Source organism: Oryx dammah, unplaced genomic scaffold (assembly GCF_014754425.2).
Source record: "Oryx dammah isolate SB20612 unplaced genomic scaffold, SCBI_Odam_1.1 HiC_scaffold_13, whole genome shotgun sequence".
Lineage (NCBI taxonomy): Eukaryota > Metazoa > Chordata > Mammalia > Artiodactyla > Bovidae > Oryx > Oryx dammah.
This window is the reverse complement of record NW_024070197.1, coordinates 47947162-47961595: the sequence shown is the minus strand read 5'-3', so window position 1 is coordinate 47961595 and position 14434 is coordinate 47947162. Positions and strand designations below refer to the sequence as shown.

Here is a 14434-nt window from a genome sequence, read left to right as displayed (position 1 = left end):
TGGCAAGAGTGAAAGTCAACATTCTAGGAATCGGTGAACTAAAATGGACTGGAATGGGTGAATTTAACTCAGATGACCATTATATCTACTACTGTGGGCAGGAATCCCTCAGAAGAAATGGAGTAGCCATCATGGTCAACAGAAGAGTCCGAAATGTAGTAACTTCCATAAAAACTGTAAAAACAAAAAAAGTAAATAACTAAGAATGATAAGGTCATATCTTTGTGAATCGTTCACAAAAGACCAATAATGATTTCATTAAGGTGTTGAGATTGTGTGTAATTTCACTTTTTTCCCAACATTTTCTCTAATGTTATATGGTTCGATATGAGGAAAATTCAACATTAAAAAAGATTTGGGGAGATAGATGTGAAGACGAGAATGCCAGACTTGCAAGATATTCTCTTGTTTGGGGTTATGGCCTCTTTTCTCCACATTCTGGCCCTTTACATCCTTCCAGCCCACCAGCGATCATGGTTGTATGTTCTGGGCAATCCTGGCCGGGCCTCGGTGGGAGATGCTGGGAGAGAAGAACTGAGGGAAGGTGCGACATTGTAGGAGACGTGTGGGGCCATCTGTGATGGCAAGGATTGGGCCAGAACCGATGCGTCAGGGCTGATATTCCAAGGGCCCAGCAGAAACATTTTTTCTCTAAGATGAGGCTGTCCAGGTGAACTCAAGTACCAAGGTTCTCGATTGATTTGGTGGGTAACAACGTAACTGGTGTTGACAGAAGCTCAAATTTAAAAAATACGAAAACCACTGCTGTTTGTTTGTTAGAAAAACACTGGCGCAAAGAGGGATTCCTAAATACAAAATTTTTTCCAGTGACGAAACACTGAGGGATCGGACAGGAAGTGTGAAGCGCCTGTCAACAAATGCTGCATAAATGAGTATGTGCGTGAATCTGTGGAGGCCCCTGAAGCCCCAGGTGTATAAACCAGAAAGTCATTTGGGGATGGTTACTTGAAACTATGGTTTAGTAGAGGAGGCTCCATGAATTTCTTAAACTCTTAAGTTTAAGGTAACATCATAGGGCATTTGGCCCTTTCCATGGCTGCCCACTTTTCTCTGAATGAAGACCGATGGACTTACTGTGGTCTGGGGAGACATGCTGGGGGTGTCGCCTTGCCATGTCCACTATGGCTAGGACTCTGCAGAGGCATCGGCCTCCTTCTCAGATCCTGGACACACACATCACTGTGTTCTTCCGCTGCAAGGCCAGGCCCTTGCACATGCTGCCCACATCAGCCTCCCGTTCACCCTCCAGGTCTCAGTTTCAGTGTCACTCAGAACCTATCACATTGTCGCTGATCTGTTGTCCCTCACACTCCCACATTTCTTTACAGTACCTTCCCCAAACAGCAATAATCATATGTTTCAGTTCAGTCATTCAGTCCTGTCTGAGGCTTTGCAACCCCATGGACTGCAGCACGCCAGGCCTCCCTGTCCATCACCAACTCCCAGAGCTTACTCAGACTCATGTCCATCGAGTCAGTGATGCCATCCAACCATCTCATCCTCTGTCATCCCCTTCTCCTCCCACTTTAAACCTTTCCCAGCATCGGGGTCTTTTTCAATGAGTCAGCTCTTCGCATCACGTAGCCAAAGAATTGGAATTTCAGCATCAGTATCAATCCTTCCAATGAATATTCAGGACTGATTTCCTTTAGGATGGACTGGTTGGATCTCCTTGCTGTCCAAAAGACTCTCAAAAGTCTTCTCCAACAGCTCAGTTCAAAAGCATCAATTATCTGGTGCTCGGCTTTCTTTATAGTCCAACTCTCACATCCATGCATGACTACTGGAAAAACCATAGCTTTGACTAGATGGAACTCGGTTGGCATGCTTACAAGCGTACTCATTTCCCCCCATGTGAGGTTGGTGATGGGCAGGGATTCTGTCTGGCTGGCTCACTGTTTCCCCCCACAGTCTAGCAGTGTCAGTGAGTCCTGCTGACTGGCTGACTGAATGAATGAAGAGGCTGGCTGCGCTGCCCTGATGGGTCCCAGGTTTCTTGGGAGGTGTTTGGCTGTGGAGGGTGACAGGACAGTGTTGGGACAGGGCCGTGCAGCTTTTAGGAGGGGTCCAGGTGTCAGGGCCTGAATATCACTGCCCTGGAGGGTACCGACCCTCGGCTCCCGCTCAGGACTCACTTTGGCTTCGCTCGGAAGGGAATCATGGTTTTCCGGGCAGCATCATACTTCCCTCTCCCGGGCGCCTCGAGTTCGCTCACCTGCTGTCTCCAGTGGCCGTCTTCAACAGCTATTGTTTTCTTGGGAAATAAAAAACAAAACAGCATCAGTTTCCGACCTCACAAATACTGTCCTGAGGGAATGAGGGGCCACCTGCCCAAGGAGGATGGATCTTTCCACATTCAGCCTCCTAGAGAAAGGATATCACAGTCAGACAGAAAAAGACAAATACTCTATGATCTCACTTACATAGATCTGAGATATAACATCCAGAAGATGTTATGGAAAAAACCCCAAGGAATTTTTTGGCCACCCCAATAGAACAAAGCAAGAGAGTTCCAGAAAAACATCTACTTCTGCTTTATTGACTATAGCAACGCCTCTGACTGTACTGTATGGATCATAACAAACTGTGGAAAATTCTTAAAGAGATGGGAGTTCTTAAGATGGGAAGATGCCTCCTGAGAAACCTGTATGCAGGTCAAGAAACAACAGTTAGAACTGGACATGGAACAATAGACTGGTTCCAAATTGGGAAAGGAGTATGTCAAGACTGTATATTGTCACCCTGCTTATTTAACTTATACGCAGAGTATATCAAGTGAAATGCTGGGCTAGATGAAGCACTAGCTGGAATCAAGATTGCTGGGAGATATATCAATAACCTAAGATATGCAGATGACACCACCCTTATGGCAGAAAGAGAAGAACTAAAGAGCCTCTTGATGAAAGTGAAAAAAGTTGGCTTAAAACTCAACATTCAAAAAACAAAGATCATGGCATCTGGTCCCATCACTTTATGGCAAATAGATGGGGAAACAATGGAAACAGTGAGAGGCTTTATTTTCTTGGGCTCCAAAATCACTGCACATGGTGACTGCAGCTATGGAATTAAAAGATGCTTGCTCCTTGGAAGGAAAACTATGACCAACCTAGACAGCATATTAAAAAGCAGAGACATCACTTTGCCAACAAAGGTTCAGTTCAATTCAGTTCAGTTCCTCAGTCGTGTCCGACTCTTTGTGACTCCACGGACTGCAGCACGCCAGGCCTCCCTGTCCATCACCAACTCCTGGAGTTTACTCAAACTCACGTCCATTGAGTCGGTGATGCCATCCAACCACCTCATCCTCTGTCACCCCTTTCTCCTCCTGCCTTCAATCTTTCCCAGCACCAGGGTCTTTTCCAATGAAGTCAGTTCTTCACATCAGGTGGCCAGAGTATTGGAATTTCAGCTTCAGCATCAGTCCTTCCAATGAATATTCAGAACTGATTTCCTTTAGGATTGACTGATTTGATCTCCTTGCAGTCCAAGGGATTCTTAAGAGTCTTTTCCAACATCATGGAGCCAGCAAAGGTCCGTCTAGTGAAAGCTATGGGTTTTCCAGTAGTCAGGTATGGATGGATGTGAGAGTTGGACTATAAAGAGAGCTGTATTCCAAAGAATTGATGCTTTTAACTGTGGTGTTGGAGAAGACTCTTGAGAGTCCCTTGGACTGCAAGATCAAACCAGTCAATGCTAAAGGAAATCAACCCTGACTATTCATTGGAAGGACTGATGCTGAAGCTGAAGCTCCAATACTCTGTACACCTGATGTGAAGAACTGACTCGTTGGAAAAGACCCTGATGCTGGGAAAGGTTGAAGGCAGGAAGAGAAGGGGATGACAGAGGATAAGATGGTTGGATGGCATCACCAACTTGATGAACATGAGTTTGACTAACCTCTGGGAGTTGGTGATGAACAGGGAGACCTGGTGTGCTGCTGTCCCTGGGGTCACATAGAGTCGGACACGACTGAGCAACTGAACTGAACTGAACTGAATAGCATAAAAAATACCCAGCTAACAACCAGACAAAAACCTGACTGGTAATTGCCAGAGGTGAGGATAGGCAAAATGGGTGAAGGTGGTCAAAAAGTACAGACATGCAATTATAAAATGAATAAGTCATGGGGATATAATGTACAACATGGTAACTATAACTGATAGTATCGCACTGCATATCTGAAAGTTGTTAAGGGAGTAGGTCTTAAAACTTCTCATGAGAAAAAAATAGTTGAACTATGGGTGGTGATGGATATTGTGGTGATCTTCTCATGATTTAGACAAATAATGAATCATTCTATCAATCATACATCTGAAAGTCATATGATGTTTTATGCCACTTATGTCTCAATAAAAATAAATAAAGGAAAGCCTGCCAGGTAGGGAATGAGTCACTTGTCAGAATAACCAGCTCCCAGCTCTGACTCTGCTCCTACTCTGGGCAGTTCCCTCAACTTCTCTGGGCTTTTCTCTGAACATAAACACTGCAGACAAGAAGAAAGGGTGTTATGTCTAGTCACCCACAGAATGCAAAACCAAGTCACTCTCTAAGGATAAAACTGTTAAAAAGAAATCAAGAAGTAAAAAATAAATCACAAGACATTACATGTTACCCTTTGACAAAGGAGGAAACCACTGAAGTGAAAAAGGTATATTATTTCTAGGACTTCATATAAAATAAATAATACTCTCTTAAAAACACAGTAAGGGATCTATGGGTAAAGGTTCAGAATAGTGGTTCCTGAAGGAACCAGGGAGAGTTTGGGAATGTAATGGGGTCAAGGTCCGAGCTGGTGAGTTGGTGGTAGATTTATTGGTGCTTATCATATTATTATAAGCAAATGCATAAAGAGGTGAGAGAGACAGAGATGGGGTGGGGAGTGGAGGGTAGTTGGAGAGAGCTGTATGACCAATGAACGTGCATCCTAACCAACAATTATGATTCATCTAATTGTAGAAGCCAGAGCTTCATTAAAAAAAATCAAAATTGAATAAATAGGGGACAAAAAAATTTGATCCAGTTTATGACCACTGGAAGTACCCTGTGAACTGTTTCCTGGTGTTCTGGTGCAAAAGAGATCTACTTACATAGCTAAGTCCCGAAACCATGTCCTCATCTACATCCAAGCCGAGATTCACAAGGCCACCAGAAGACCTGGGGACCCAGTACATCCTCCTTCTGGTCATTTTCAGGTGTACTGCCAATTCTTTGTTTCCCAGAATCAGAGAATCTGAAAAGGCAACAGGTAAGAACAGCTTACATAGAACCCCAAGCAGGAGAGGGGGATATCGCTCAACAAGGAGTGTGCTGGGGGCCGTCGTCACAGCACCTGCTCTTCCCTCTGTTAGGAATGGGCTTGGCTCCCTGTCTTTAAACTTCTACTTGGGGCTCAGCCTAAGATCACCCAGGAAAACCCCAAACCACCCATTCCCAACCTACATCCTTGGGCCAGGTCAATCTTCTTTAATATATTAAGGCTTGCTCTTAAAACCATGCTTCTTTAACCATGCCTCTTCTTTTATTCCAGTCTGTAATTGTCTATTTAGGTGAATCACTGATTTTTTAGAGTTCATTTCTTGGACTAAACAGAGACCCTCACAAGGACAAAGACAGGTCTGCTTTGCTCACTATTAAATCCCTCAGGCCTAGGGATCCCCTAGGAGGAGGGCAGATATTCAGTAAATCAATGGTGAATGAATGAATAAATAAATGAAAGAAATGTGATTTTGCTATTCTCAGAATCAGGGGAGTGGAGCTGGGTATGATTTAGGACATTTATTTATTTATGAAAATATTTATCTATTTGGCCACATCAGGACTTAGCTGTAGTATGTGGCTTCTTTAGTTGAGGCATGCAAAATCTTATTTGAGGATTTGGGATCTAATTTTCCGACCAAGCATGAAACTCGGGCCCCCTGTATTGGAAGCTCGAAGTCAAAGCCCCTAGACCACCAGGGAAGTCCTTGATTTAGGAAATTTAAATAACTAAAAAATATATTAATTTGCTTTTCATTTTGCCTTTGTGAATATATGATTCACTCTCAGAACATCCAAGTGCCTGGGGCAGGAGAGGGGATAGTAGTCAGTAATGTTTCTGAAGGAATGGAAAGAGAAAGGAAACGTACGACACGGCTGGCATCCTGGGGTATGATGGGTGTCTCACAGGATCCCAGCTTGTGATGGACTTACAGATGTTCTGCCACCACCATCTTCAAATTCTTCATAATCTGAACAAGGAGTCCCACATTTTCATTTTGCACTGGGTCCCACAAATTATGTAGTCAGTCCTCCTGCTCAGATATAGCTTTTGGCATTCAAATACTGGATTGTGTTTCAAGTAAACAGACTTGAAGACTAACCTATTGTCTTGGGAGAAGATTCTCTAAATACCTTTACCCCATTCCCTCTCATCTCACTTCCTTTTAGCAAATCACACCCAAATCTGGTGGACTCAGTTTCTGGAATTCTCCTATAGAGCCTACAAGACAGATTCCCCGCCCATGGCATCAGGCCATAAGTATACAGTTAGCCCTCTGTTCCCATAGATTCCGCAATCAAGATTCAACCAACTGACTATAGATAATATTCAGGGGAAAAAAAAAAAAATCTGTGTTCCCCAAAGGAAAGGTTCAGCTGGCAAAGGAAACTGTTTACATAGCATTACATTGTATTTACAGCTATAAGTAACGACTTAAAGTATATGGGAGGATGTGCTTAGATTATATGTAAATACTGCACTATTTTACATAAGGGACTTGAGCATCCTTGGATTTTCACATCCAAAGGGGCACTGGAATCAATCCCAGCTCTGAACTGAGAGGCAACTGTACTTGGCACATGAGGATAGAAGTGGACATTTCCGGGGCGATGGAAAACTTTAAAATAAAAGAGATATGTCAGGTAAGAGAGGCTGTCAGGTAGTTCTTGTTTAAGACTGTGGGAATAATCCAGTTTCGGTCTGTCAGACCAGCCTAAAGTGAAATTGGCATGATTCAGTGGAAGGAAGCCCTGGGGGTAGAACCATGGTATACTGGCTTACAGCTTATTTACTAAAACACAAAGGTGCTCGGTGGAGGGACTGGGCTGGGGGAGGGGGAGGAAGTAAATTCTAGATTGCAAGTCATGCACCCTGGCAAGGGACTGTCTTAGTGTTGTCAATGGCGTGCTGCCGTGCATCTACAGCTAGCCCGTGGTTGCAGCTGGTGAGTGAATGTAGTTCCAACACAACTGTAGCTTGACTTTGTGCTTTATGTTAACGAGTACGAGGAAATTGAAGCATCCAAGGCACATGTTGGTTGCATCTTTACTCATTTGCCAATGACCCATGTAACTGCTGAAAAGTTTCCAAATACTAAAAGAGGATTTTCTCATTTTTTGTGCTGTTCACAATGTAATGGCACCACACTGGTTAATCTGAGTTATTAACATTTCCTGCGTTTATTTCTTAAGCCTAGACAATCAATAAAATAATAAAAACAAATCTAGATTTGTAGCCTTTGGATTTTTGTGGTATAAGTATTCCCATCAAAGATGATTTCAAGCTACCAACATGTTGGGAAGAGAGGCGCATTAAGAAATCACTGTACAGTATTTCTATGTACAAATATAGTAAGTGTACATGCTAAGTAGAGGTGTCTGACTCTTTGCAGCCCTATGGACTGCAGCCCACCAGGCTCCTCTCTCCATGGGGATTCTCCAGGCAAGAATACTGGACTCAGTTGCTGAACCCTCCTCCAGGGAATCTTCCCAACTCAGGGATCAAACCTGTCTCTCCTATATCTCCTGCATTGACAGGTGGGTTCTTTATCACTAGTACCACCTGGGAAGCCCCTATTTACAGTAGATGTAAATAAACTTGAAAGTATAAAAAGTAAACATACTGAAATAATTAGGAAGTGATAGATTTTTGAGCATTATCTTTGTCATAATATAATTAATTGTAAGTTTAATAATTTAAATACTACTTGTATTTAACAACTGGGCTCTCAAAATTCCTGAAAATTTGACAATTAGTCCTCATAAACCAGTATCTTAAAACAGTGAGCCTAAACATTTATTTTCTCCTAGTTAATTGGCAAGTAGGGACTTATTAGGAAGACCAGATTCTTGGAGCACTAATACAGAAATTAGATTTTTTTTTTTCTCACCTTTCAGTTATAGTATGATTTGCCAACCTGGTTTATTTGTATATACCTGCAAAGAGATACATGATGGTTTCGAAGATGTAACTCCATATAGAAATATAGATGTTATCCAGGAAACTAGTAACAGGGAAAAGTAAAGCAAATGCAAATGCAAATGCTGCTGCTAAGTCACTTCAGTCGTGTCCGACTCTGTGCGCCCCCATAGACAGCAGCCCATCAGGCTCCCCCGTCCCTGGGATTCTCCAGGCAATAACACTGGAGTGGGCTGCCATTTCCTTCTCCAATGCATGAAAGTGAAAAGTGAAAGGGAAGTCGCTCAGTCGTGTCCGACTCTTTGTGACCCCATGGACTGCAGCCCACCAGGCTCTTCCGTCCATGGGATTTTCCAGGCAAGAGTACTGGAGTGGGGTGCCATTGCCTTCTCCAAATGCAAATGAAGGGAATGCATTATACACATATGATGGATATGCTTATAGGACACAAACTGCTCATCTCAGAATAACTGGAACTGAGTCACACAGTGGCTTGGGCCACCTTCCATGTCTATGAGGCCCACCCCTGATTCCTTGACTGGCCAGAAGAATTCCCTCCAGGGTTTCCTTTGGTATCGCAGAAAATAGAAAAGTTCCCTGGCTTCCCAACAGAGCTGAAGTTTATTCAGTCTAGTTAGTGACAAGCCCATCACTGTGGTCAGGCTGGGGTCCAGGTCAGGACTGGGAATAAACCAGGAAGGAGGCAGATACTTCCAGCTCTGTGCTCCCCCATTCCCGGGGAGAGGCAACATTAGGATTAGATCACGGCCATTGGCACATGGTGAAACAGCCTGTGGACAGGAGAGGGCCGTTGGAGGGAGGTGATCTTTCTGGAAGAGCTGGTTTCTTTCCTCATTGTTCTGGACACTTTCCCAGCATGGTCTAGTGTCCAAGGCCAGAAGGGCAGCAGAGGGTAGGGGAGATGCTCAGGGTGAGGGACAGAGGCACCGGCAAGCCAGGCCTGAAGAAGCTGAGAGGACTAGACCTTATTTCTCCTGTTCATCTCCCTTCCCTTCCCTGGGGAGTTAGGTAAAGCTTTCTGGGGGCGAGTTCTCAGAGCTCCTGGAGCTGCTTGCTGGCCCTGGCCACCTGCTCGACTGCTGAATCCCTCCAGCCCAGCGCCTGATCGTCTCTGTTCCAGAAACTGGGAAGCTCCTTCCCATCTTGGCCTTGGTCTACTCTCTGTCAAGAGCATGCTCCTCCCAGCTCCCAGCAGAGCCTGGCCTTCCTCATCACGTAGGTTGCAGCTTATACCCCACCTTCACAGGGTAACCTTCCCAGATCTCCCTCCCTCATCTTGTAGCACTTTCTACACATTTTCCTATTAGATTTCCTTTACTTATCACTTTCTGAAATTGCCATTTCTTTGGGGGCTTATTTATTTACTGCCTACCTCAGCCCTTTTACACCAGGGTGGAATGAGTATTTGGTGGATAAATGAAGGAAGTAGACGCAGTGTTGTTAAAGAAGGAACCAGGAGAGCCACTCAGTCACTTGAGACCTCACACTTAGATTCTTGCTGCTTTCCTAAGGGGACTGGCACCCCACCACAGAGACAGACTGATAGGATGGAGAGAAGGTGTTCATCAAGTAAGCAACTTAAACATGGACCCGGTGCCATACCACACCTTCCATGGCATGGAATGCATTTGTATTTTAAAATAAATCCAGCTATTATTATGTGACTAGACATTCATATTGTTGTTGGGGAGAGTGTACATTAAAAGCATTAAACGTGTGTTCAGAAAATATACTGCAAGGGTTATAAGATGGTTTTTGAAGTTCTGAAAAAATGGGGACGTTCCCCCTTGCCCTTGGAGAAGACTTGGTGAAAAGCTAAGCTCTTTGGGAGCTAGGCCCTGCATGTTTTTATCTTGGCTTCACCGCCAGAGTCTATCACAATGTCAGGTACCCAGTGCCATCGGAGAGCAATCCAGAGCCTGCTGGCTGGAGCCAAGATCTCCTACTTACCAGCACAACTGCTCTGGAGGCCCTGGAGGCTCAGGCCCTGACTGCTTCTCCTTCCCTCGTCATGCCCAATCCATCAGCATGCTCTGCTTTTGTTTTCATTTAGTGAGTTAGTTATGGTTGCTCTGGGGCTTTGCTGCTGAGTGCAGCCTACTTTCTGAGGTGGCTTCTCTTTTTGCAGAGCTCAGGCCCTAGAGTTCTGGCTCAGTAGTTGCGGTGAATGGGCTTTGCTGCCCGTTTCATGGAATCTTCCCAGACCAGAGGTGGAACCCATGTCCCCTGCACTGGCAGGTGGATTCTTAGCCACTGGACCACCAGGGAAGTCCCATCAGTGTGCTGTGTTGAAGCTATACTCAAATACGGTTTGAATATACTGCTTCTGGTCTGAGTCTGCATCACCTCTTGCCTGGGCAACTTCAACCAGTTCCTAACTGGCTCTGCGCATCTGACCTTAAACACTTGTGTTCCATTCTCCACACAGCAGTTAACGTGACCTTTTGAAAACGTTAAGTCTGAAAAAGTATTCCACAACTTGAAACTGCCAATGGCTTGCCCTGAGCTCAGAGTAAGACCCAAATTCCTCAGCAGATTCCTGACCCCCACTCCTTACTCCTTACTGAGCTCTCTACACCCCACTCCACCCCACCCACTTCTCTCCTGCTTCCCTCACCAGGCCCCACCTCAGCAAATCACAGGAGCAGGCTCCACAAACACTCTAAACCCATCCCGGTCAGAAAGCCTTTGCCATCACCACGCCTGCCTGGAATAGCACTCCCCTGGCAGCCACCCCACAACCTCTGTGTGGCTGCAGTACAGGGCTCCATGCAAACAAAGCTCAACTCTTCAGTGAGGCCTGCTCTGGCCATCTGAAGGGCATGTCACCATCCAAAAGGATTTTCCTTGCTTTTTTTCTGTTTCTCCTCCCAGAATGTTCAGTTCAGTTCAGTCGCTCAGCTGTGTCCGACTCTTTGCGACCCCATAAATCGCAGCACGCCAGGCCTCCCTGTCCATCACCAACTCCCGGAGTTCACTCAGACTCACGTCCATCGAGTCCGTGATGCCATCCAGCCATCTCATCCTCGGTCGTCCCCTTCTCCTCCTGCTCCCAATCCCTCCCAGCATCAGAGTCTTTCCCAGTGAGTCAACTCTTTGCATGAGGTGGCCAAAGTACTGGAGTTTCAGCTTTAGCTTCATTCCTTCCAAAGAAATCCCAGGGCTGATCTCCTTCAGAATGGACTGGTTGGATCTTCTTGCAGTCCAAGAGACTCTCAAGAGTCTTCTCCAACATCACAGTTCAAAAGCATCAGTTCTTCGGCGCTCAGCTTTCTTCACAGTCCAACTCTCACATCCATACATGACCACTGGAAAAACCATAGCCTTGACTAGACGGACCTTAGTCGGCAAAGTAATGTCTCTGCTTTTGAACATCCTATCTAGGTTGGTCATAACTTTTCTTCCAAGGAGGAAGCATCTTTTAATTTCATGGCTGCAGTCACCATCTGCAGTGATTTTGGAGCCCCAGAAAATAAAGTCTGATACTGTTTCCACTGCTTCCCCTTCTATTTCCCATGAAGTGATGGGACCAGATGCCATGATCTTTGTTTTCTGAATGTTGAGCTTTAAGTCAACTTTTTCACTCTCCTCTTTCACTTTCATCAAGAGGCTTTTTAATTCCTCTTCACTTTCTGCCATAAGGGTGGTGTCACCTGCATTTCTGAGGTTATTGATATTTGTCCCGGCAATCTTGATTCCAGCTTGCGCTTCTTCCAGCCCAGCATTTCTCATGATGTACTCTGCATGTAAGTTAAATAAGCAGGGTGACAATATACAGCCTTGACGTACTCCTCTTCCTATTTGAAAGCAGGAACCTTGTCTGTTGTGTTCACTGATGTATCCCCAGCACCTAAAGTAACATCCGTTACATAGTAGGCATTCAAAAAATGGTTGTTTAGTGAATGAATAAGTGGTGGGATCACAACAGAGAAAGAGCTTTAGGCAGGAGACTCTGAGTTCCCAAATTTCTGTCTCCAGCACAGCAGCTAGGACACCTGTCTTCTCCTTTCTCTGACCTGCTTCACATACAGAAACAAACAATTTCTGTATCAGACTCAGCCACCTGTGGGTCTGTCCCTCTAGCCAAGTGGTGCTTGAGGAACTTATACTTAGCAGGCCCTCAACAAATGCATGTTGGCTTGATTTTCAATTCCCTCCTGGATTCTGAGAACCTTGCTAAACTTATTTGGGGAGAAATTTCCTTCTGCAACCTACAGCCAAAACCTAGTCAAATTCAATTTCCCTATTGCTATTTAATAGCCTTGTAATCATGAACAACTAACCTGTTTACCCTTTTTGAATCTCAGTTACTCATGTATAAAAAGGAGATAGTGCTACTTTCCTCACAGGGGTGAAGGAGCTCCCAAAGGCCAAATGTGAAAAAATTCGAGCAACGAAATACATGATATCATTGCATGATAACCCATAAAACATTGAATATTCGAGTCCATATTAACATAAAAAATAATAGAATAAGTAAATAAATGAGGGAGATGGGGCAGTTTTTTCTTACAGATTCCAGTTGATAAATATAGACTTAACTCCCTACAGACTCTTACTTATAATGAGATAAATAGTACCTTAAAGTGGGGAAGTTAATCACTGTTGAAAACATCATTGGTAAGACATTTCACCGTTAATGTATCACTAAGGCACATCGCTTCTGTGGTTTTCCTGACAAAAATGTATAATGTGATCTTGAGAAAACATCAGATAAACCCAAAGAGAGGGATATTCTACAAAATAAGAGGCCAAAGCTTTGAAGGAAAAAATAAAAAAAGATTGAGGTGACATTGTATCTTAAAAAAAAAAAAAATAAAAGTGGGATCCTGGAGCAGAAAAAAGGACACTTGTGAGAAAACTGGCAAAATTTCTGGAAATCTATAAATTAGATAACAGTAATATTAGTTTCCTGGTTTTTAGAGTCGAATCATGATTGTGTAAGATGATTACACGGGAAGCTGGGTGAAAGGTACATGGAAACTCCCTGGTTTCCATGTACAAAAATGTATATTTACATATACAAAAATGTATATTTTTGTACATCTAAAATCAATTCGAATAGAAAAGTACAAACATTTCAAGTGGACATAATTCACACGGGACCATCGTTGGGCACACAGCTCAACTATGAATGAAACTCCAGAGAAAAGAGAGGGCGGGGAGGCGGGGGTCATCCGCGGGCGGAGTGCGCTTCTCTTCGCAGGTGTACGGCTCCAGGCGGCGGCGGAGGAGGCTGGGGGCGGGTGAGCGGGATCTCGGGACCGGAAGCGGCGGCGCGCGAGTCAGAGCCTGGGTCGCCGCCGAGGAGGCCGCGCGAAGCCGGGCATCGGGCTCCCGGGACTGTCCCGGCGCGGAGGGGTGTCGCCATGTCGTCCGTGAGCCCCATCCAGATCCCCAGCCGCCTCCCGCTGCTGCTCACGCACGAGGGCGTGTTGCTGCCCGGCTCCACCATGCGCACCAGCGTGGACTCGGCCCGCAACCTGCAGCTGGTGCGGAGCCGCCTGCTCAAGGGCACGTCGCTGCAGAGCACCATCTTGGGCGTCATCCCCAACACGCCTGACCCGGCCAGCGACGCGCAGGACCTGCCGCCGCTGCACAGGTAGGCCGGACAGCCCGGCGGCGGCGGCGGCGCGGCCTCCTTCCGGGACCGGCCCGGCCTCGGGGCGCAGGGGCCCCCCTCCTCTTCAGACGACTCCCGTGCCAGACAGGCGGTGATAAGAGTGCCTCGTGACCGTTAAATGATTTGACCCACGGAGTCGTGAAAACTGCACAGTTAGCTGCTCACCATCTGTTGTGAATTTCCCTCCCGCCCCCCGGATCTTCAGGCTCCTAAGCTGGTGCACCTAACCTTCCCCGCCCGGCTCTTTTCTTTCCTCTCTTCCCTGTCCCTACCCCCTTCTTTCTGTTCCTTCCTTCCCAGTTCTTTTGTCCTCTTGACTGAGATACTTGCTCCGTCACGTTTTCTCTCCCCCCGTCCCAGCCTATATTGCACCGTTTCTTTATTGAGGAAGCCATCCGTTCTTCCACACTCCCTGTCGTCCCTCCACCCTCCAACCCCCTCCTCCTCTCGTCCCCTCGGTTCTTCTGTTTTCCTTCCTGAAGGGCCTTCCCTGTTCGCGTTTTCCCTTGTCTCCCCTTCTATTCTCATATCTCAACATCTCTTAGGCCCCAAGCTCACCACCTACACCCCAAGCTATACCACCTACACCCCAA

General features: G+C 45.6%; 2 protein-coding genes across 3 annotated transcripts in view; one reads left to right on the top strand and one right to left on the bottom strand.

The window, feature by feature from the left end:
• Positions 1-14434, bottom strand: part of LOC120872904 (ATP-binding cassette sub-family C member 11-like) — a 92428-nt gene that overhangs the window by 76064 nt on the left and 1930 nt on the right. For both annotated transcript variants that reach the window (XM_040253586.1, XM_040253587.1), the window contains exons 2-3: positions 5109-5251; positions 2157-2275 (exon numbers count right to left, since the gene is read on the bottom strand). In XM_040253586.1, coding sequence (XP_040109520.1) covers positions 2157-2275; positions 5109-5207 — 218 coding nt within the window. In that variant the 5' untranslated portion in view covers positions 5208-5251. The remainder of the gene's footprint in view (positions 1-2156; positions 2276-5108; positions 5252-14434) is intronic.
• LONP2 (lon peptidase 2, peroxisomal) overlaps positions 13469-14434 on the top strand; it is an 81530-nt gene continuing 80564 nt past the window's right edge. Inside the window, exon 1 of the mRNA XM_040253588.1 lies at positions 13469-13820. Within this exon, the coding sequence (XP_040109522.1) occupies positions 13588-13820 (233 nt within the window). The 5' untranslated portion in view covers positions 13469-13587. The remainder of the gene's footprint in view (positions 13821-14434) is intronic.